The 21,441-nt window shown below is 41.7% G+C and overlaps 1 protein-coding gene across 2 annotated transcripts in view; it reads left to right on the top strand.

Annotated features, from left to right (window-relative positions):
- The window catches only part of bcam (basal cell adhesion molecule (Lutheran blood group)), a 47,583-nt gene extending 27,871 nt beyond the window's left edge, over positions 1-19,712 (top strand). The window contains exons 2-17 of one of the 2 annotated variants that reach the window (XM_047598281.1): positions 3,615-3,742; positions 3,852-4,065; positions 5,657-5,730; positions 5,834-5,930; positions 6,040-6,222; positions 7,050-7,174; positions 7,334-7,475; positions 8,007-8,122; positions 9,494-9,635; positions 10,090-10,214; positions 10,940-11,081; positions 11,853-11,873; positions 12,515-12,547; positions 14,289-14,430; positions 15,274-15,373; positions 17,627-19,712. In XM_047598281.1, the coding sequence (XP_047454237.1) occupies positions 3,615-3,742; positions 3,852-4,065; positions 5,657-5,730; positions 5,834-5,930; positions 6,040-6,222; positions 7,050-7,174; positions 7,334-7,475; positions 8,007-8,122; positions 9,494-9,635; positions 10,090-10,214; positions 10,940-11,081; positions 11,853-11,873; positions 12,515-12,547; positions 14,289-14,430; positions 15,274-15,373; positions 17,627-17,629 (1,787 nt within the window). In that variant the 3' untranslated portion in view covers positions 17,630-19,712. The remainder of the gene's footprint in view (positions 1-3,614; positions 3,743-3,851; positions 4,066-5,656; positions 5,731-5,833; positions 5,931-6,039; positions 6,223-7,049; positions 7,175-7,333; positions 7,476-8,006; positions 8,123-9,493; positions 9,636-10,089; positions 10,215-10,939; positions 11,082-11,852; positions 11,874-12,514; positions 12,548-14,288; positions 14,431-15,273; positions 15,374-17,626) is intronic. The other variant, XM_047598282.1, reaches the window with a different exon arrangement.
- Positions 19,713-21,441: the final 1,729 nt, after the last annotated feature.

The raw sequence follows: 21,441 nt of genomic DNA on the forward strand, positions 1-21,441 counted from the left end.
AGAGACCCCCATGTAGCCAGTCCCCCACTCCAACAGCCCCCGCCTCCCTTTCTCTTTCTTTCTTTCTTTCCTTCTCTCGCAGTCCCTCGCACACTGTGACAGCCAGCAGCCTGCGCCTCTAAATACACAAATGCTCTCGCGCGCGCAGACCCACATGCTGCTCCGGGCTCAGATTGGGCAGAGGACTCCCTAATTATTCTTTAATTGCCTGTCTCTGTCTATCCAGCTGCCTCGTGTGTAAAACACAGTGGAGCGGCCTGATTGATCACCGTGGGCCCAGACATATTGTGAATGACACCAAAAGATCTGTTTGAAAGAGAGAGACACAGGGCAGGGAGAAATAGGCAGAGAGGAGGAAGAGGTCGGCACTCTGCTGATACATTTTCAGACTGCATCACATACTTGAGCCCAGTGGATTTGTTGTTCCTTGTTTTTATGCTAACACCCTCAACCAGACTGTCTTTACAGCTAGAAGCTGACTATTCCAAAAAAAATAAAAATAAAAATGAAAGCATAGGGTTAGCGAAATAGAAAATGCCATGTAATCACTGACACAAGAGCAGGACACAGCTTTCTTTGTGTTTCCACAGGACGTGAATCACTGACGTGTGACCTGCACTGATAAAATTAACAATCAGCAGCCGAATGCATCATTTCAAGTGCATTATTAATTTTTCCATCTCCACATCCTCCACAAGTAAAGTTTTCTATGCGGCACGAGATGAAAAGGTGAATCCATTCCAAAGTAGCCGAAGACAGAAAGATGCTTTATCCGTAGACCATGAATGTGCGAGTATTTCAAGGCGCTTCCTCGAGCAGAAATATTTCAGACTGGATCAAAGTGGTGGACGGAACAACCAGCCTGGCCGTCCCTGGAGCCGTGATGCTGGCATGGAGATAAGCCAAATTATCTTTTGTGCGTGTGCCAGAAAGTCACTTGATTTAATGTGGTGTGTGTGAGTGTGCATTTTTCCCACGCACCACTCAACGGGACCCTTAAACCCTAAGTACTGTCTAAAAGCGCAACGCTTCGTTTGCTCACACATTCTTGTACATTTGCTGTCCCAGCACGCTGTTTGTGTTGGCACAGAGGATATCCTTCTCTTACAAAGTCAGAACATGAGCCTCAGTTTGTAAAACTAATGTTGGTCCACTCGAGAGCTACTAAGCCCATGGAGCAAAATATTTAGAGAGAGGGATGCTGTCTCAGGCTGAGGAAGAAAATGCATGAGGAAAAATGACAGTGTTGGGGGGGGTTAAACTAGAGCCGAGGGAAGTGAAAAGTGAATTAAGGGGAAGTGAAGCAATAAAAGAGAGAGACGGGGGATCTATTCATCAAATGTCAGCACTCGGCTGACCTTTGACCCCGGTTTGGTTTGTGTGTCCGGGTGAATCACAGGATCTGACCCCGCTGGAATGCGTCTTGTACATAACACAACACGGAGCGATACACGGTGTGTATTTTTGACAGCTCGCTCTTTTATCTGCTCTATATGCACTTCCCGTCTTTCCTTCCATCAGTTGCTCCCTCTCTTCATGTTAGACTGATAACAAGGTGGCCATCTCCCAGCTCCTCTCATTGCTATTTGGACTTTTCGAGCAAACAGTCTTTCATCTCCCCCGTCTGCATTTCTCTGCCCTGTTATTAAAACCAGGCTGGCAAACAGCCAGGATTCACACAAGTCCGTCCTCTACACTCTAGGCAGTTTCTTACAACAAATAAATTATTCAACTGTAGATTTTGTACTCCAGAAATCTATGATATGATTAATTTATGACATCCTACAGAATATGGCTAGTTTGGTCATTAGCAATGTGTATATTCCCAATTTTAATATTAATTCCAGTCAGTATTTTTGCCTTTTAATGATGACTTAATATCTTAGAAAGAATTTTGGGAGTGCTGCTGTTGGCTGCTGTATTAGAGATCGACCGATATGGATTTTACAGGGATACCAATTTTTTTTAACGTCGGCATCGGACGATACGTGGCGTGGATTTTCCTGAGCCAGTATTTGGAGCCGATACTGCTTTTTCTCCCTCCATTTACATGATAGAAATGACACAATGGTAACAAATGTTACAAGTCTCAACGATCTCTACTGTTTATTGTAGCTTATGTTCTCTATATAAAACTATTTTTGTGAAAACACTTGTATTATTTCTCAGTGAATACGGCCGAGGTCCGTTTCCTTCACTGGCATGCATGCTAATATTGTGTAAGTGTGTGTGGCCAGTAACATCATGTCATTCTCGATGGACTGTGGAAAACACTGTCCATGTGGATGGATGGAACTGAATAAACTGATTTAGCAGTTTGACTTAAACAACAGTGTCCTGTCTTTGCACTTGTCCTTTGTTTCAGTGCGTTAAAGCCTTGTGTTCACAACACAGTCAAATCACGCATCGCCATGTGTCAACATACGATTTATGACACAGCACTTGCTGCAGTGACTTCATTAGCAGAAGTGGAGCTCATTTTCTTCAGCCCTCAGTTCTTACACATCCGCCTTTCCAGCCTCACCTATCTGTATTGTAATTTCATTGCTTCTCCATTGCAAGTTGAGAGAGAGAGAGTGCGCTACAGTGTTTCCTGTCCAAGTTGAACCGGTCTGGTTCCATTCTATGCACTCACTGCAAACCCTCTCATAGAAATCTGGGACACCGTGTGCATCTTAATGTCTCTGTTGAATGGAGAACACTGACAGTGCTATTCTCTGGGGTGTTGTAGCCCCCCACTTGATCCCATAACAGTTTTTTGCTCCTGATCATACACCTTTATGGGAGAAAGAATACTTACTGTTGGTCTCTCTTACAACCAAATGTGGTTACAGATGGGGAATGTAACCCAGACAGTTCATTTTCAGGACTGGTCTTGAAATCAAATGGAAGGTTTGATGCATTTCATAGATTTTAGATGGAATAATCCTTTGCATGTTTTCTACACTGAAGATATTTAATTGCTGATCACTGATGACTTGTGTTATCCCGTGTCTGGGTTGAGGCGCACACTGTAAGCTCGCCTTTGCATGTGGGGTCTGTCACTCTGGCATGGCTCTGGTGTCAGTTGTCATCTCTTAAGCCGTACAGCTGTGTATCTGGTTGTTGTGTGTTGTTTAGGAGGACACACATTGCATCCTTGAATGTTAGTAGGTGTGTTTCCGCTGGGCATTGGAGTTGCAAAAGTATGAGGTAATCACAGACTACAGCCTTTTGTTGTTGAAGTGTTTGCGAAGAGTGATTAGTTGAAAGTGCCCAAGGAAAGGGCAGATCTGACAAAGTTCCTCATGGGCACCCTCATGGGAACACCCGGTCCCGGTTCTCCAAACAGTATTTAAACAATCAGTTTTGAGGATATTAAACAAACTAAGTAGCATGCAGCTAACTTGCGGTTTTATTATTTGTTATTCTTTCTCTATCTCCTTGTTTGCTAATTGTTATTTTATTTAGTGTGTATTGGATTTTTACATTGGTTCTCTGTTTTGTGCTACTAAGACATTTAATCAACTTTTTAAACCTTTATACAGTGTATTAATGCCATATAGCCAAATGAAATCCTTGCACATATCTGTAAAGTTAATCGTATTCATCTTTTTGTGTCTTGTTTTTTACAGTATGCTACGGGCAGTTGTCAGTAATCGTGGAGAAGGAAGTGGAGGTGTTGATAGGAGAAACTGCCAAACTGCCCTGCTCATACAGCGTCTCACCCTCCTCAGACACAGCCATTGCTGAATGGTTCATGGTAAGAGTCATTTCCAGATCATTTGTTTTAATTGTCAAACACTTTAAGAAGCGTTTTGCCATGTGTCTCCCAACCTCTTTCTTTATGTTCTTTACATTTGTCAATCCAGGATGTACAGAACCAGTGGACTCGTGTCGCTTACCAGTCCTCAAGTGGGACGGGCACCGACGCAGAGTCCCCTCTGGCAAGTCGAGTATCTATTGGAGCCGACTTCACCTTGACCATCTCCTCTGTTAAAGCCTCTGACGAGCTCATCTTCCACTGCCAGGTCACTCTGGGCCCATCCGGGGTTACGGAGAAACCCACCATGCTCAAAGTCTTCAGTAAGCTTTTTATGTGACCTCAACATTACCTTGTCAGTGAGTGGATGAAAGGGATTTATGACTCGATTTGCTGCTGTCACTAAAGGTTTACAACTTTAATCTGTGAGATCTGTGCGTGTGTGGTCATGCACCCTTTGATTTTAAGCGGCTTAATTGTAACCTAATGAATGTAATGCGTTTTTCTGATTGCATTTTGCAGATGCTTACATTAACACTACATGCATTTTTTTTTTAATAGAAACACTGTTTTGCAAAAGTATGGTTTGCCCCAGTCATCTACATCTCTCAAGAGTGGGGCCAATTTATTTTTTCATCATGTGCAGGACTTTGTAGCCCTCTCCCATGTCTGGTCTTATCTGTTTCTTTTGATAAGCTCCCTGGAGGTCAATTAACTACAATTTAATCAGTCTTGACACAATTGATGAATAGTTCAATCACACCTGTCATGTCTCATATATCTCTTCTCAATAAGAGCCCATATTTATGGCCAAGGCTGCGAAATTTAACCCTGGGGCAGGCTGCTGTGTCCTTGCCCCTTCCACCGTGGTTGCACCAAACTTGTATAGGATTCATTTGCACTAAATTGTGACTGATCACTCACTTTCAAGAGGGAAGGATTTGTGTAGCAAAGCAACCATTTCTTCAGTCAGCCATCAGCATTTACCTACTCTGATGCTCCAAAGTTTAAAACAATTTTATATAATGCAAGAATCTTTTCAAATGCACTTAATGCTAAGAAAGCAGCCACGGTCACAAACTAGTCATTATTCTTTGTTCATGTTTGACCACTTGACTGATTGGGGTTGAATCACAGTGTGTCTGTCTTGCCTTAACTTAATGGGACTGAGTTATGAGATCTCATGAGAGCTGAGCAGCAATAGCCTAGTTTCTTTGTCTCAGGCAGCCTTCAGTAGAGAGTAAGCAGTGTGTCTGCTGTACAAACATTCTGCAGCATAATTAGAAGGATCACTGTAGCCCTTCTCTGAACAGGTTTTATTTCTCTTTAAAACATTTACAATTCTTATTGTTGTGAATGTTCTGAATGTCTGAGGCTGCAGGAATTTCACATATTTGCCATCACATAGGCGGAATAAACCTTATAAATGTGTGTAGCCTATAGTTTTTCTGGGCAACAGTGTAACAAAAACAACTGAGAACTGAATAACTGAAACAGGAGAAAAGTCTAGTGTTTATTTTAATCGGTAGCTGACAGCTGCAGACGGTGATAAGATGACCTTGCATGTGAACAAGTGAGCTCAGGAGAGAAGCAGAGAAACAAGAGGGAACGCTCTCACCTGTGGTTGTGTGTGAGCCAGAAATGGAGAATGGTGTTTTATGGAGATTTGTTTTTTATTTTTTCTTCTTTTCGACCCTTGATTTGACCCTTCTCAGTACATGTAATCCAGGTCACGTTGGAGCAAGTTATTTGCTGCTCGTCTTAATTAAAAGGCTCAGACGACATGTGGGTTGGCTGCATGTTATCTTAATTGAGTGTTGGTATGTGTGCTTGTGTACGACTATTAACATTAAATGTTTTCTTCAGACGAATCATCTGTAATATTGACCTTTACATTCCATTTTTCTATCTCAGTGACTCCCGAGAAGCCAGAACTCTCAAAGCCTTTGAGTCAGGCAATAACCGCAGGAGAAACTACCAGCTCTGAGGTTTGTGTGCAGTTACTCTGTGTTTAAACTTCGACAATTCGAAGATACATCGTCTCTTATATCATATACATTGCTTGCATTTTTTTTTTTCCACGTGCCTTAGATTGGTACCTGTGTGTCAATGAATGGACATCCCCAGCAGAGGATCATCTGGTTCAAGGATGGCGAGCCTATCCCTGAAGTCAAAGACCAGAAAGAGAGTATGTCCCCTGGGGCAGATAGAATAATCTGTGCACCTTCTGCAGTCCTTCTATGAATTGACCATCAGAAGTCATTTATCTTACGAAATGTTTTCATCCTCTCTGACAGAAACCTACATCGTGCCCTCTGTGGTGAAGGAGGCCTCGGGTCTGTTCACCGTTAAGAGCACCCTGTACATGCAACCCACCAAGGCTGACAAGGACTCCGTGTTCCAGTGTACCGTGGAGTACAGCATGCCAGGAGGCCAGATCAGAGAGACCAAGTCAGACACCATGACCATCAACCTCAACTGTGAGTAGAAAGGAAGAACACATCCAGATCACATTATTTGTATCAGTACTTACTCTCACTTACAAAATATTACCGTTGTGGTCCTGCCTCCCACTCAGTCCAAATGTGAACACACATTGCTTGAACACACAAGGGCCCCAGTCTGGACTGTGTGTGGACACTTACGTTACATTTATCATTTTCTAGATAAAAGCAATCAAGGCTATTGATGGTCTAGCTGCAAGCTGCCATCTGTGCTGTAACAGTGATAATAATAATAAAAAGTTACACAAGTTGGCCTTCAAAATACAAACTTAACTGACATAGAGATATCTCAGAATATCAGTTACTACACAACAGCTCATCTTGTGGGTTGAAAACACAATGGTCCTTCAGTGATCGTTACGTATTGTCACCAAACGGGGTTCCACAAGTGCTTCTACACATGCTTAATCCAGAGTTGTTGTCCATCCTAATCATATGGCCTACACAAATACATACTGTACATGTATGGAACAACTAGTCAGACACTCACTCATCAGAACTTGAGCTGTGATCAACTTGTTGAGAAGAATCTAATGTGACAGAAACCATATTTGGGGAAAGATTATTTGAGGTGTATTGCAAATACTTGTTTGCTCGTATCCAAAATTCATAGCCTATAGTCAAAATTCGGGAATTTGATTTTCAGCTGAAGAAGAAAGGTGAGTTTGGAAAGAGGAGATTCTGGGAAAGGGTCTAATCTGGAATTCATTGCTTCTCTATGATTGATGACATACAGTATACCAGTGCAAATGTAAGCGCTGAAGGAATTCTCACCTGTTCCATGTCTGTTCTTGTCCATCTAGATCCCTCTGAGAAAGCAACCTTTTCCTTAGTCAACTCTGGCCCAGTCAAAGAGGGTGATACCGTCACTATGAAATGTGAGACTGATGGAAACCCTCAGCCCTCAGAGTTTGAGTTCACTAAAGATGTACGTGAGCATTCCATGCACATACACATTTGCAGCAGAGCACCATTTTTGTAGTTTTTGGTCTTTGTATTTATATTCTACCAAATGATAAAAATGGATAAAAAGATATTTTTTGTCAATCTCAGTCTTTACCTGTGTCCCTTGTCTTTCCTTATTTAGAAAAATAATATCAATGGTGAGGGTGCCACTCTCATTCTGAAATCTGTCAAGCGTGAAGATAAGGGTGTATACAGTTGCAAAGCCATAGATTTTGACAACTTCTTCGCTGACCTGAGCGCAAGCATCACCCTCGATGTCCACTGTAAGTTTAATACGCACAAACACACACAACTGCAGGATAAAGAACATATTTTTTTCTGCTGCTTTACGCTTGATAGCAGTAATCCACTCGATTCATCAGTAAATGGTAGAATTAAAAAGGTTTCCGTGCAATGAGCCTTCATGGACTCCTTTCAGTCTGAAAGGAATCCAATTCAATTTGTCACAGCTCATCTGTTACTTTAATGTTATCCCAACCACACTGCGTAATTTGATCTCTTTATCACACACATTAAGTGGGTATAGCCCAGAAAAGGCATGGAATTTGCTCAACTTGGGCTTCAAAATGGGATAAATTCAGAGTAAGTGAAGTAGCTTTGTTCTCACAAAAAATACAGATTTTCTACTTAGTACTCCCATTTTAAGATCTGTATTACATGGTTTTACATTACAAGTGATGAGGAACCTTTTGATTTGATGTGGCACTTATTTAAAGCAAATGCACTCAAGGCCTCAGGTTTTTAAATGTTTCCCTTCTGCCCCTCTCAAATGTGCTCCGTCTTTTCTCTGCAAGACATTGACTCAATGAACGTGACCCCGAAAGAGCCTCAAGTGGTCAAGCTTGGAGACAAAGTGGAATGGCAGTGCAAGACCAAGGCCTCATCCGCACACACGGTTCAGTGGAAAAAGGTTCGTACCATCACTTTCCCAAGCTCATATTTTTAGGAGTGCCAAATGCTGCTCTTTTCCTTATTTTCTAGAATTTCGTTTCCTGCCTTTCTTCAAATTAAACCTTATGCAGCCTCCTTGGAGACGCCATGATGATGAGCCTAGCTGCCTGTGAAAGTCCAGCATAGGTCTCAGGGTGGACATTGGGTCATTAAAAGAGTATTCCTCATCTGTCTTCCTCCCTGCACCTCTATCATTGGAAATGTTTTGATTCTTGTTCGCATTTTAACAGTACATTTTTATGAGATAACAGCTTTTCTGTATGTAATATAGACCAAAGCCCTGTTCAAATACAATCATGCTCTTCACTTGTTGGCCATCACTTAGAAGCTAATTGTTTGGAGCTAGTGGATATTGGAGGCTCTGGTTGTGTCAGTCTCGTCCCAACTGTTTGAGCCCAGTGCTCATCTATTGTGTGAGGGTTATTTTGCCCTACAACTTTAATTTCATTAAATTCCATGGTCTCTTGTCTCTTGTCACATTGCTGCTAGTCTCATACTGTGCATACAACCCTGTAGAGTGCAGCTGCCAGTTAACACTGGAGTCTTTGGGGTCTGTGGCATTGCTCTCATTAAAGGCAGTTGTGGGTCTGCTACACAAGTGTCATTGTGCTGTGTCCAGATGGAGAGCAGAGCCTGGTGCGTGTTGCATTGTGTCAATGAGAAAAAGAAACAAGTGCTATATGTCTCTAATAACCTAACATGCAACTATCACCATGTTATTTATATTTTTCTCCATAAATGTTCATGCTTTTTATTATTTTTGCTTTCCATTAAATCTAAAAACTTTAAGCACTTAATGGTAATAGTTTCATATAGCTTGTTCGCATAGTAAATATTTCACTTTTTGGGGGTTAGTCACATGCAAATGGTCGAAGGTAACTTGGTGTGTCTGATGGTCATCCTTGCTTCTCCATTTGTTATATAGACAGTGTTCCTCCAGTGTCAGGCCTGTTGTTGCTGCCTGTTATATCTTTTGTTGTGTCTCCTGGGTGTGATAGACGGTCGCCAGCTGCTTCTTGTCTGGATAGAGAATGTGTTTGTAATTGGAAAGGCTGATTCCTATGTGAAGAAGTTGAGAAAAATCACAAAATACAGGTTCATCATGGAGGACAGGCTTCGACGCGTTATCTCTGAGCTTTGAAACTGTGTGCGTGCGTTTGGGCGACGATTCCTCTCCTGGTTCCCCAACATAGCAGCGTGCCTTCAAATTAGTTATTCAGAGACTGCTGTTCTCCTCTTACATTTCAACAGAGAGAGAATATGAAAAAGGAGCAGAGGGATGATGGTGGGAGTACAGCTGTTTTATTCCAGTGTTTCTGTGTTCCCCCAGGACTCCGAGGTGCTTTCTCAGGACGGCACTCTTTCAATACAGAATGTTACCTATGATAATGCCGGAGATTACGTGTGTGTTGGAGCCGTTCCATCTGTGCCAGGACTGACATCCCAGACTAATGTCAGCCTCACTGTCAAAGGTAACATACTCACCAACATACTCTAAAACGCAGACTGAAAAGCTGAACGCTAATAAAACTGTGTTTGGGCCAGACCAACATACTTAGAACTCATGCTCATAGCGTACCCCCTACTCCACTGCTAAATTAACATAAACTGATAAAAAGCCTTGCGTTATGTGAAGCGTGCACCTTGGAGCTGAGTATTTAATTGTCTTATTTCCGACAAGGGGACCCATCCAGCACTTCCATAGCTGCACACACCCAGCATGATAATAATAGATAGGGTCGTAGTCATTGTTTTAGTTATGGGAAGTAGGTCATGTTCTTAAAAACAACAAAGTGGTTGTTGCTTCCTTCTCCATTATCAGTTCTAGTACGAGATGGGACTGTATGGTCGTGTACACGTCACTGAGCTTTTCCTGCACTGTTCGCTTTGTTCACTCACCACGTCATTTCTCCCTGCCCTGTCAAGGAAAACCCATGATCGAGACCCCTGCTGTCGGAGAGGTGGGGAAGGAAGGCGACATGGTGACTGTGAAGTGCTCTGCCCTCGGCTTCCCCACCCCACAGTTCACCTGGAAGGCCACTGGGAAAGAGGTACATGTTTGAAAACACAGACAAGACGAGCAGAGGCAATAACGCACCAGAGCTTAGACTTAGACAGACTTTATTCATCCACAAAGGAAATCGCTTGGTCGTAGTGGCTCGGTTGCGGCACAAAAACCACTCCTGAGATCCACAAGCGAAGAGAAAAATAGGTAAAATTGTTAAAAAATAGAAATACAATAAAATGAAATTTTACACAAGATATAGAGACATAAGTAAATGTGTAATTGCATACAATTCAATTGCCAGAGTTGACTAAACTAAAACTAAAACACTAGTCCTATTACTTTTTGTTTTCTTCAGGGCCATGATGAAAAGTCTGAGGCAAGCTTTTTCATAACGACTTATCTTAGATCTTCTTTGTAGACTGCTATGTGGAACTTCAAAGGCTATATAAAAAGTAAGCAAGGAGAAAATTAATGTGAAGTAGCTTTAAAGAAACTTACATTGCAGAGGGTTTACGGCCTCATCATTAAAATACACACTTCAGATTTTAACGACCCTGACGCAAACGCTGAGTGTGAAGCATGGCACTCAAACTTCCAAATGGGTAGAAATTGTTTTCACAAGGTTGTCAATGACAGAAAACCACACCGCAAATTTTGAAGCCGAAGACATCAAGGGAATATGGGAACATGTGAAAATCGGTCATTATTTTTCATCATGTTTCTCCTTCCTTTATCTCCTTTATTGCCTCCTTTCTTTGGTGATACCAGTCCGTATCACTGGAAGGTAACAAGGCAGTGAGCACCATGACTCTACAAGCCACAGCCGAGATCATGAAGGACGGTGTGACCTGTGAGGTCTCCAACGAGCATGGAACAGATTCCAAGACCATCCCAGTATCTCTGAAACGAGGTCAGTGTAAAGCAGTTACAGCGTGGAGGCTACTTCATCTCCCCCCCTCTCTCTTTTGCGAGTTTTCATAACGGGCCTCAATATTTTATTCAGCCAAATAAGAGTTAAAAAAGGGAGGGTGGGAGGTCATAAGCTCTTAATGAGGCCAGACTGTGTCTAGTATGAAGTAATTGGAACTGTAGCCAGTATTATGGTAAAACTTGGTACATCACACTCTTTAGTTTTGGTGGAAAGGTGAGTTGCGTGGACGTAGTGTTACATAAGAACATCATGGATGGTGCCTTATTTCTTCTTTAGAAAGCAGCTTACATACCAGGCTTCCTTGCCTTGGGCAGATAATGCTTGAGACTTACCCTGCTAAAGCTGCCCGTCCTTATGTTACTTCCCACCACACATAAATGGTACTAAAGAGTCATTTCAGGGGCCATTCTCCTGTGACCAAATGTAGGAAAAACTTGCATGCGTGTAGTTAAGCCACTGTTACGCCGATAACCTGAGAGTAAATGCTTTTAAAGTTTTTCAATAACATGACTTTTTAATATTTCCAAGTACTCTAAAGTCAAACTGTACTGTTTCATAGCTACAGCATGCTGCAGTCACTCACTGTTTACAAAGGTTTCAACCAACTGATGTATCGCTAAAGCTGTTATTAAGATTATTCTTAGATTTAAATGGTACAAAAATGGAGTTAGCAAATAGCTGGCGCTACCCAGTCCGTTTTGCAGCACCATAACTTGAACCCTTCCTTCTTTTTGTTCTCCTCTCTTGCAGCAATTGACAACTCAGCTGAAGGTAGAGCCTTCCATCCTTCTCCTCCTCTCCTCTCTTCTACTCTCAGGACTCTTTGTTGTACAGACCCTGTAATTTAGAAAACCTCCCCTCCATCCATCTCCTCCTCTTGCCCCAGCCCTTCCATCATACAAACACGCATACATACACACATACACACACACACACTTGCACACACACACACACACACACACACACACACACACACAGACACATACACTTTCCTCTGCTGTACTGTAATCTTGTATATTTTCCCTATTACTACCGAACACTGTGGATATTGTATATTGTTCTTCTTCTTCTTCTTCTTCTTCTTCTTCTCTCGTCACCTTTGTATGATGTCTGTCCTATATTTTGTGGATGCTACTAAAAGTTTTTGTGGACCCTTGGGGACAATAAAGGATTCTATTCTATTCTATTCCTTCCATTCCTCTCTTTATTTCTTTACTGTGTCTTTTTGGTCACCTCTTCTTTCCAACTGCCTTCTTGTTTCTGGCTTTTTCCTTTTTGTCATTTCCACTCGCCAGTTTTTCTGTGTGTAGATTGAGTAACCTTAGCTTGTTCGTGCGTATGCTCGTAATGGTGTGTGCTGTGGTTGTGGCTTTGCTATGCTATTGGACTGAGAAACTCTCTTTCTTTCAAAGTGCTGCTCTCTGGAAACCCTGTGCTAAAGTCAGGTCTGTATTGCTAACCCTACTGACATGTGTATGGTGTTCGTCTAGAACTGTAAGTTAGCGTGTGTGTATTGATGTCTGTGTACACACACGAGTTGACGTATTTGTGTTTAAAAATGTTTTTTTGTGTATCTGTACTTGTATTACAGTATTTGAGAGGACAGGCTTTCAGGGAAAAAAAAGAAAGTGACACTTTATAAAGGAAAAAATTATTATTCTCCATTTGGATTAATCAGTTAAATATTTTCCCATGAAATCATGAAAAGTATAATTTGGTCTAGAAATGTTAGAAAACTGACAAACTTACCCATCTTTTAAAGTCAAGCCTTACATGGAAGAAAAGTTGATGTGTTTACTTTTAGACAGTACTGTGTCCCCAAATTAATATTTCCTGTGGAGGTCCTGATGATATACACAGGTCAGCCATACCATTATGACCACTGACAGGAGAAGTGAATGACATTGGTCATCTTGTGACTCCAATGTTCTGCTGGGAAACTTTTGGACCTGGCATTTGTGTTAGACATGTAGAACCCACCTAGACCAGACCAGACACCCCCACCCCACAGCAATGACACTCCTGGATGGCAGCAGCCACCCCCAGTAGCATGCAGCCTGACACAGACACACACACAACAACTATTTAGGAACAACTAAAAAAAATAAATAAATAAAAATGAAGAACAGCACAAGGTTGACCTGGCACAGTATTGGCAGTGTATATTCTGGTTCAAGTGAATTATTTTGGTGAAAATGTTGCAGATGCATCTCTGTCCAAATAGCCATTTATTTACAGCATATGACAGGACTCCATGCTCATAGCATGGCGGTAAAGTTGATCTCAGCCTTACTGGTGCCAGTTTAAGCACCAAGAGAAGTAAAAGTTCTCCTGGAGTCTTGTCATCACTGTGACGTTTCCAGGCAACCAGATGAAAGCCCAAGGAAGTCAGCGCTTCCAGCCAAGAAACAGTCCATCATATAACGCCCTGAAAAACTATTAAAGAAATAATGAGCTTTAGACATGCTGTTTGAGACACATATTTCCTAGGACACCAGGAAAGGACACCAGCTATCCAGATGGAAATAGGTATTATTAATGGCCATAAAAAAAATGTGACAAATGTCAAATATTATATTAATTAATAATATCATGCATTGAGTGTTTTAAAAGAAACTCTTAATGCAAGTACGCCATTGTTTTATATAGAGCAGTGTCAGTTTGTAGAGACTTAGCATAGCAGCATGTCCTCACAGGTACAGTAATACAAGTGTAGGTGGATGGGTGAGTATGTTCAGTGTTGTTTTCTTGCTCTGGTCAGCTGTTTTATCTGTGAGCATACAGGCCCTCTTACCGGGTCCCATCACATTTCAGCCATTGCATTCAAAAATTAGACTAACCTCACATTCCAACCCCTGCCCCTTATCCTCTCCAACCCATCCATCCATCCATCCATCACCGTCCTCTCCCTCTGCATCCTCTCTTTTTCTCCCTCCCCCAACTCCCCCAAATGGAATCATTCTCCTTCCTCCTTTCCCACCCCTCAAATCAAATACCCCTGATTTTGCCTCCCTTCCTAACACTGGCCCCTGTGAATCAAAAAAATTCCAATCTTCCCACCTCCCCCCCTGTGATCAACCCTTCATGCCTCCCTTCAACGACCCCCTCCTTCCTTCACATTTCCCCACACTGTTCCACCCTCCATCCACCCTTCCCTCCATGTGTCCCTCCATTGCGCCGCTGTAGCTGACAAGCAGCAGGGAGGCTCCAGTGGGGTGGTGATAGCCGTGGTGGTGTGCGTTCTGCTGCTCCTGCTGCTTGTTGCCCTCATCTACTTCGTAAACAAGAAGAACAAGATGCCGTGCAGCAAGGAGAACAAGAAAGAAGTGTAAGTAGGGGCGAGGGAGCGAAGGGATGGGGCACCAGATGGGATAAATATTGGCATATTTCTTCTGGATGTGACTTGGTAACCACTAACAACATGTTGCTTTTCGAGAAAACGATGGATAACAAACACTATTTTATTTTATTTTTCCAACATCGTGCAAAAGGATGAAGTATAATGGATAAATACATAGCAGTGTCCAGAGAAATTAAGGGATGTGGGATTGTGAAAAAATATAACAGTTTTTCCAACAGCACCCAAATTAAATTACATAAGAAAGAGGCTTTTAAAGCTGGAGAGCTGCCTTCAAATGCAACTCTGCAGCCTGTGAAGTCATGTACACAGAGTATTTGCTGTTCACTGGTAACATCAGCTGTAAGTCAGGCTAACACTGCACGCTGTAAAGCTGCAATTATTGCTGTCTAGAATAGTTTAGAGAGCTAAGAACCCAGAAAAATGAAAGGCCAAGGTTATTTGGAATATCACTATTTATCTCAGACTAAAAAATAACCATCACAACAGCTTGGAAATGTTTTACTTACAAAGTTGTGAGTACAACAAAAAGGGGGCCTTTCATATGAACTTTCCTCAAGACATAGTAAACATTATTCTGTCTGAAGGCAACATTTCTCTAACTCTGGTCTACATTCACACACCGCATGTAACAAACCAGTCTGTTTGTTTTCTGATCATTAAATAGGAAACTGAAGCTCACAGCAGCTACCACAAAGCTCCAGTCATCTCTTGATCCATTAGTTGGCAAATAGTCATCCCTGAGACACTCTTCAGTCACTGGTTTCATCTCTGAATTTCAAAGAAAGATTTTTCCATTCTGTCTCTGTCCAGGGCCAGCGGAGACGTGAACAATGACATTGTGGTGGAAATGAAGACGGACAAGGCCAATGAAGAGGCTGGTCTACTCCACAAAAAGCCATCCACAGAACAGGTTAGGCCAATGACAATGGAGGTCACAGATCTGAATTTTGGTAGCAATAAACCTCAGATGGTGATTGTAGGGCAACACTTAACAGATTGCTTATGCATATTTCATTCCGAGTCAAGGCCAGTTCTGCACAGTGAAGAAAAACAAAGCCTTTGCTCTTTGTTTACTTCTCACACAGAAATTAATGTTCTGTTTAGTCAGTGACTTGCTGTGACGCGTGAAATGCAGTCCCTTATCACAGGAGACGCAAAGATTTCTTCCAGTGAGAGTATGTTCAGCTACTTAACAGTAGTTACCTCCAAGTAGTTCACTTTAGATTTATCACATCGTCAGAAGGCTGAGGAAGGTCCTGCAGACATTTACTTGCAGACAAAAAATCCTTCATCGTAGTTTGACAAGAACATGAGCAAAACCGTCACCAGAGTTATCCTCAGACACCTCAGTCATACTGACTTTGCGTCCAAAGTCAGTTTAACTTCAAAGAAAGACGGTTTGTGAAAGCGGTCCCTCCAACTCATATGATGGACTGTGACAGCTGTAGGGAGTCATCTGAAAATGTCATCTGAAATGTAAAACATCATAAGAATTTACGGCGGTGGCATATTTGACTAGAATTTGAAGGCCAGTTTAGGCGAGCCTTGTTCTATGTGGTTTTCTGAAACATCTGACAGAAAACTGGATGACATTTCCAGAGCTGCGGGGAGATTGCACACGCACTTTTGCTTCGCTTTTGAAATGGATATAACGAGAAGATGTAAAAGCCTGTCTGACCGTGTGCAATCAAGTGATATTTCTTTCTGGATATGTCATTAAGAAATATCAGCCCAGCGAAGGCTGCAGCCAAACCACAGAGACTTTTATTCTGAAAGTAAATCTTCACTGCTGCATTTGACAGAATATTTATGAGGATGATTCTCTTACTTTGTCAAGCGAAGTAACCGTCGTACAATGTGCACAGCTATACACTCACTTTATTAGGTACACCTGTTCAATTGCTTGTTAACACGAATAGTTAATCAGCAAATCACATGGCTGCAATTCAATGCATTTGGACATGTAGAGGTGATCGAGACAACTTGCTGAAGTTCAAACTGAGCATTAGAATGGAGAAGAAAGGGGATTTAAGTGACTTTGAACATGGTATGGTTGTTGGTGTCAGACGGGCTGGTCTGAGTATTTCAGAAACTGATGATCTACTGGGATTTTCACACACAACCATCTCTAGGGTTTATAGAGAATGGTCTGAAAAAGAGAAAATATCCATATCTTGAACATGACAGTGAGTTCACTGTACTCCACCTTTGGGATGTGCATCATAGTTGTGCAGCCGACAAATCTGCAACTGTGTGATGCTCTGAGGAACACCTTGTTGAAAGTATGCCACCAAGAATGACAACTGTTCTGAAGGTAAAAGGGTCCAACCTTTTTACTAGCAAGGTGTACCTAATAAAGTGGCCGCTGAGTGGATATTACCAGCTGTAGAAGATATGTCAATGATATAACATCCTATTTAGCAATAACTGTACTTCATATAGGTATAAAGATTCCTGTAAGTAATGTATTTACCTATGGATTTTATGGATTGTGCATTTCCTGCATGATCAAAATGTATACAATCTGGCCAGCTCAGCTTTTAATGTCACTTATACTTTAACGTTACTGATTTTTAACCAAACTTTAGCCAAGTGTCTGTCTCTGTGAGCGTAAGGGTATTAGGAATAGGAACCTGAGAGGTCAAAGGTCTGTGCAGCACTGTGTTTGACAGGTGTGGTGACGCCCGTCTGGGTCCGGCTTGGCTTTCGCCCAGAGTGGCGTAGGAGTGCTTGGAGCACTTTATAATTGCTGGCAATTCCACTGTAATTTCATATTCAGTTGCAGCAAATTTATGGAGATGTGTATTAGCATTTGGTTTGATACCAATTTTGACACGTTGGTGTGTTGTAAAGGGAAAACCCTCTGTATGCAAGCACCAGACAACGCCATTTTATATGTCCAGTAACAACTGAATGTTGATGTTAATGGAATTATTCTTCTCTCATCTAAAATCACATGCTTGCAGTTAATTAGCTATGAATGTAAACTGAACAGATTTACATTCATTGTAAAGTTAATAACTATTTTTCACTCCGTTTTCTTTGAGGCATATACGAACTGCAAATACACATTTGTTCTGTTTGTATAAAGGGACAAAACTGTTGTGCATAATGTTACTGATCTTTGTCTGCTTGTGTGTCTTTCTCTCTCTCTTTCTGACAGTGATGAAACCAGAAGATGAAAACAGCTGATGAAGGGAAGAGGACATCAGTGCAGACAGCAGGGCTAACTTTTATTGACTACAATAAGAGGCGGAGCAGGAAGGTGGCTTTATTTTGGGGATCTCGGGTGCGCACCGTGTCAGCACTGGTTATGTTTGTTTTCTAACCTGGAGTAGACCAGTCGGTTGGAATTACTTTTCCTTCCTTTTTTTTTTTTAGAGCTAGCTTTCTCACAAAACTCCATCCATCTGGCTCTACGACAGGTTCCAAAACCACACCATGTGCAAAATCATAATGTGACAAGACTGGGGTGACTTTATCATGGCTTCTTTCACCAATCGCATCTTTGTTCGACTCCTCCGCAGAGTAGAAGCGTACAGTGACCGGCACAAATCAAGCACAGTGGTGGAATCTTTCTAATCTACCCCAAATGAAACACAAAACGCCATTAAGCCACTGTGTGTGTTTGTGTGTGCATTTAACACTGAGCATCTTTTCTGCTTTTGGAGTCTGCACTTAAATTCTTTCCTTTCCTGCTCATAAAATTGAGGAAATAAAATTAAGAGAGACTGTTACTCTGTTAGATTCACCTAAATAACAAGTAATGATTTATCCTTGCAGCATTTAATCTGAAAGCACACTTTTTGGCTGTAACATTTTTTTTTTTTTTTCTCAAAAAAATTCTGCGTTTGCTTTATTTCTTTTTGTTTAATTGCATATTTGCCACCAGTGAATGTTTATATTGTTTCATCCAGTATCTCATTAGCTTTCAGTGGAAACAGCCCTGACATTTAATAATAATTGCCTGCCCTTTTTTAATCCATCTTTAAAAAAGTCGCCATACAAACAAGCTAGTTGTACAAATTTGTTCTCACCATTTCCAGCACGCATGTATACAGTGCCAGCGTGCCGATTATTAATTTGTTTTTCATTGCTCTCCTGTTTTCTCTGTAAATTCAAATGCTTATCATCCCGTCCATCAAGCCGGCAGAGTGCCGTGCGCGATGAATCAAGCACTTGGAGTCCGAGGCTTTTGTGGTTCCCAAGCTGCTACTATTTCCTATAGTGTCTCACAGCCTTTCTGCTCTCTACTCCAGAATAAAGCCTGGAGTTGAGTACAAAGGTCAAGACTCCAATGTTTGGAACAACTTCATTCACTTGCTAGCACAGCTCACAGCAGCTCTGGCCAAAAATTGGTGACATTTGGGGAAATGGTGGACAATCTTAAACTGTAGCCTGCTGCCTCTTCCCATGACGACAAAATGGGGCTGTGAGGAGTTTCAGATTCACCTGTTTGCAAAAATCACTGGCACAGGTTCACTCTAGTTTAAAATAAGCAGGGAATAGAAAGTGTGGGAGAGATCTGTGTTTGGTTGTTTTTTTTTTTGTTACTGTTGGGAGTATGAGATGTACTTTTCATTTTTTACCAAAAGAAAGCTTTTGAGTGTCACAGCAGGAGTGTTTTCTGTGTTTAGGTACGCGATCCTGTCATGTTTTTCGTTTCTCCTTTTCACTGTCAGTAGGCCAAAAAGGTTTGATAGCGGGTTGATGTACCCTTCTACTTTGTTGTACACTGGAATGGCCTTGATTTTATTTTTTTTCGTAAAAGACAGGTCACCTCAAACCACTATCTGTGCCCGCTAGGCTCATTTTGTTTTTATTTTTTTTAATGTCTGTCTGCTGATCTTGCCATAAACATACTGACTGTTAGCAAGCCTGTGACGGCAAGTCAAGGTAGATAGATAAGTGAACGTGGAGAATTGTTTTTTTGACTTGCTATATATATATTAAAAAAAAAATGTGGTGTAAAGGTTGTTTTTCTAGAAATGGGATTCTTTATTTTGGAACTACTGAGTTTTCTTTCTCACTTGCTTTTCCAATTGCTAAGAGAAGTGAGGTTTTTTTTCCAGATGCTTTTTTAATGGGACGTTCTCAGTGCTTTACTTCGCTCCTTCTCTAAACTGTATACTGTATATTTTGTGCTACACTGTTTGTGACCTCTGTTGTGTGTTGATGTATCTTTTTATTTTGTTCCAGCTGTGTAGAATTTATTATGAAAAAAAAAGAACTCAAGAAAACCAATCACACCCCAGAAATCTCAGTGTATTTATTTCAGGATTGCTGTTTTACCTCTTCCTTTTTTTTTTAACTAAATGTTTTTTGTTTGTTTTTATATTACAGAAGCATGCTCTGGCCACATGGTGATAAGACATAGAAAATCATTTCTAATATCTTCACATGCCAGAAATCAAAGTGGTCTTGATGTAATTCATCGGCGGGTGTTTTTCCCTGCACTTCCGAGAAGATGGCATCTAAATTGATTCTGAGCTTGCAACAAATTTTAATCTCTTTGATATAACCAGCATTATGTAAATGTCTCCCTACAGTGATTGATCCCATGATTTGTTGTGACAGAGCAGACAAGTCGAGGAAGCCCATGTTGTGCCTCAGTAACTGGTTTACGGATGAGCTTCGCTGACGACTCAGTGATGCAGCGTTCTTTCTGCACGCAGTTCTGTTTAGAGACGAGCTTAAATGAATCCATCAGTCACCGGCAAATTAACTTGCAGCTTTGTGCACATCAGTAAGACTCAGTAAGACGATTCTTATCAAATACCGGTTATAGGTTATATAATCACAATCTAATTCTTACATCAGAACCAACCATTGATCAAGCGAGATGAAAGAATATGATGCTAAACAAGGCTGGTTCAGTCTCCAAATTAAACAAAATCTCATATCCCTGTAACAGGAAGCTTATATAACTGTGTGCTATACTGTGAGCCATTCAGAGTCATTGTCTTGACGCACTCCCACTGCATTGCCTGTTTTCCATTAGGAAATTAAAAGTCTCCACATCAATGTGACCCTGTGAAATCGATCTGTGCCTCGAATACAGAGCGGCACAGAGCCGTAAAGATGGAAGCGAGAGGAAGACGGACTTGACGGAACTGATGGAGTAGTGAGTAACAGTGTCATCCTCTGCCGATGTGAGGATACGTGTCAGCATTTAGGGGCTTCAGACTGCGAAAACACCAGTGAAAACTTAAAACCTTTCAAATGCTTTTCAATGAAGAATAGGATCTTGTTTGCCGTGTGAAGTGTGAGTTTCCCTCCCTCTTTTAAAAGGTACAAGCTTCAAGGAAAAGCTTTCTGTACGTGTTTGCGTGTCTTGCTTTTTATGCAAGTAGGAGAGGGAGATGGTCTCATGCTTTGTTTTACAAAGAATGAGCGGATCAGTGCTTTTCAGTCTTGCTAACAATGAAGGGGATTACTGTCATCCTTCCAAGTGTCCTTTCCTTCTTGCCTCCTCCTTCTCTCTGCCCGCTGGGAGTCTTCCTGCTCCCCTCGCTGGGCTTAGTTACAGTAGCTTTAAACTGATTTAGCCATTTAGCGTCAGCCTGTTGAGGGATGACAGCCACTGCCTGTCCCTTCCCGACTGTTCGGGACAGCTCGGCTTCTGCCCAGTGTACACGCCCAGACAGAATGAGACGCACACACCATGCTACACAACTACTGAGAGGGATGTAGGCTGAACAAGGCTCTGGTGACAACCTCACTGACGATATGTGCTTCATCATCCTGCGTAATCAGCTGCGCACATGACCCCAGGAGCAATGAAGCAAGAAGTAGATCGGCATGGACGTAGAGATTAATAGGGGGCGGCTCGCACCAGGGGATGGAGATAATTGATAAAGAGACTTTAAAAGACAGAAGGAGAGGGGGAAAACCTAGAAAACAGCTTAAAAGGCAGGGTGGGGAAGGGAGTAAATTGAAGGGGGGAGATGGCGTAGTAGCAGGAGTGTCTGTCAGGCT

This window comes from Mugil cephalus, chromosome 11 (assembly GCF_022458985.1).
Source record: "Mugil cephalus isolate CIBA_MC_2020 chromosome 11, CIBA_Mcephalus_1.1, whole genome shotgun sequence".
Classification (NCBI taxonomy): Eukaryota; Metazoa; Chordata; class Actinopteri; order Mugiliformes; family Mugilidae; genus Mugil; species Mugil cephalus.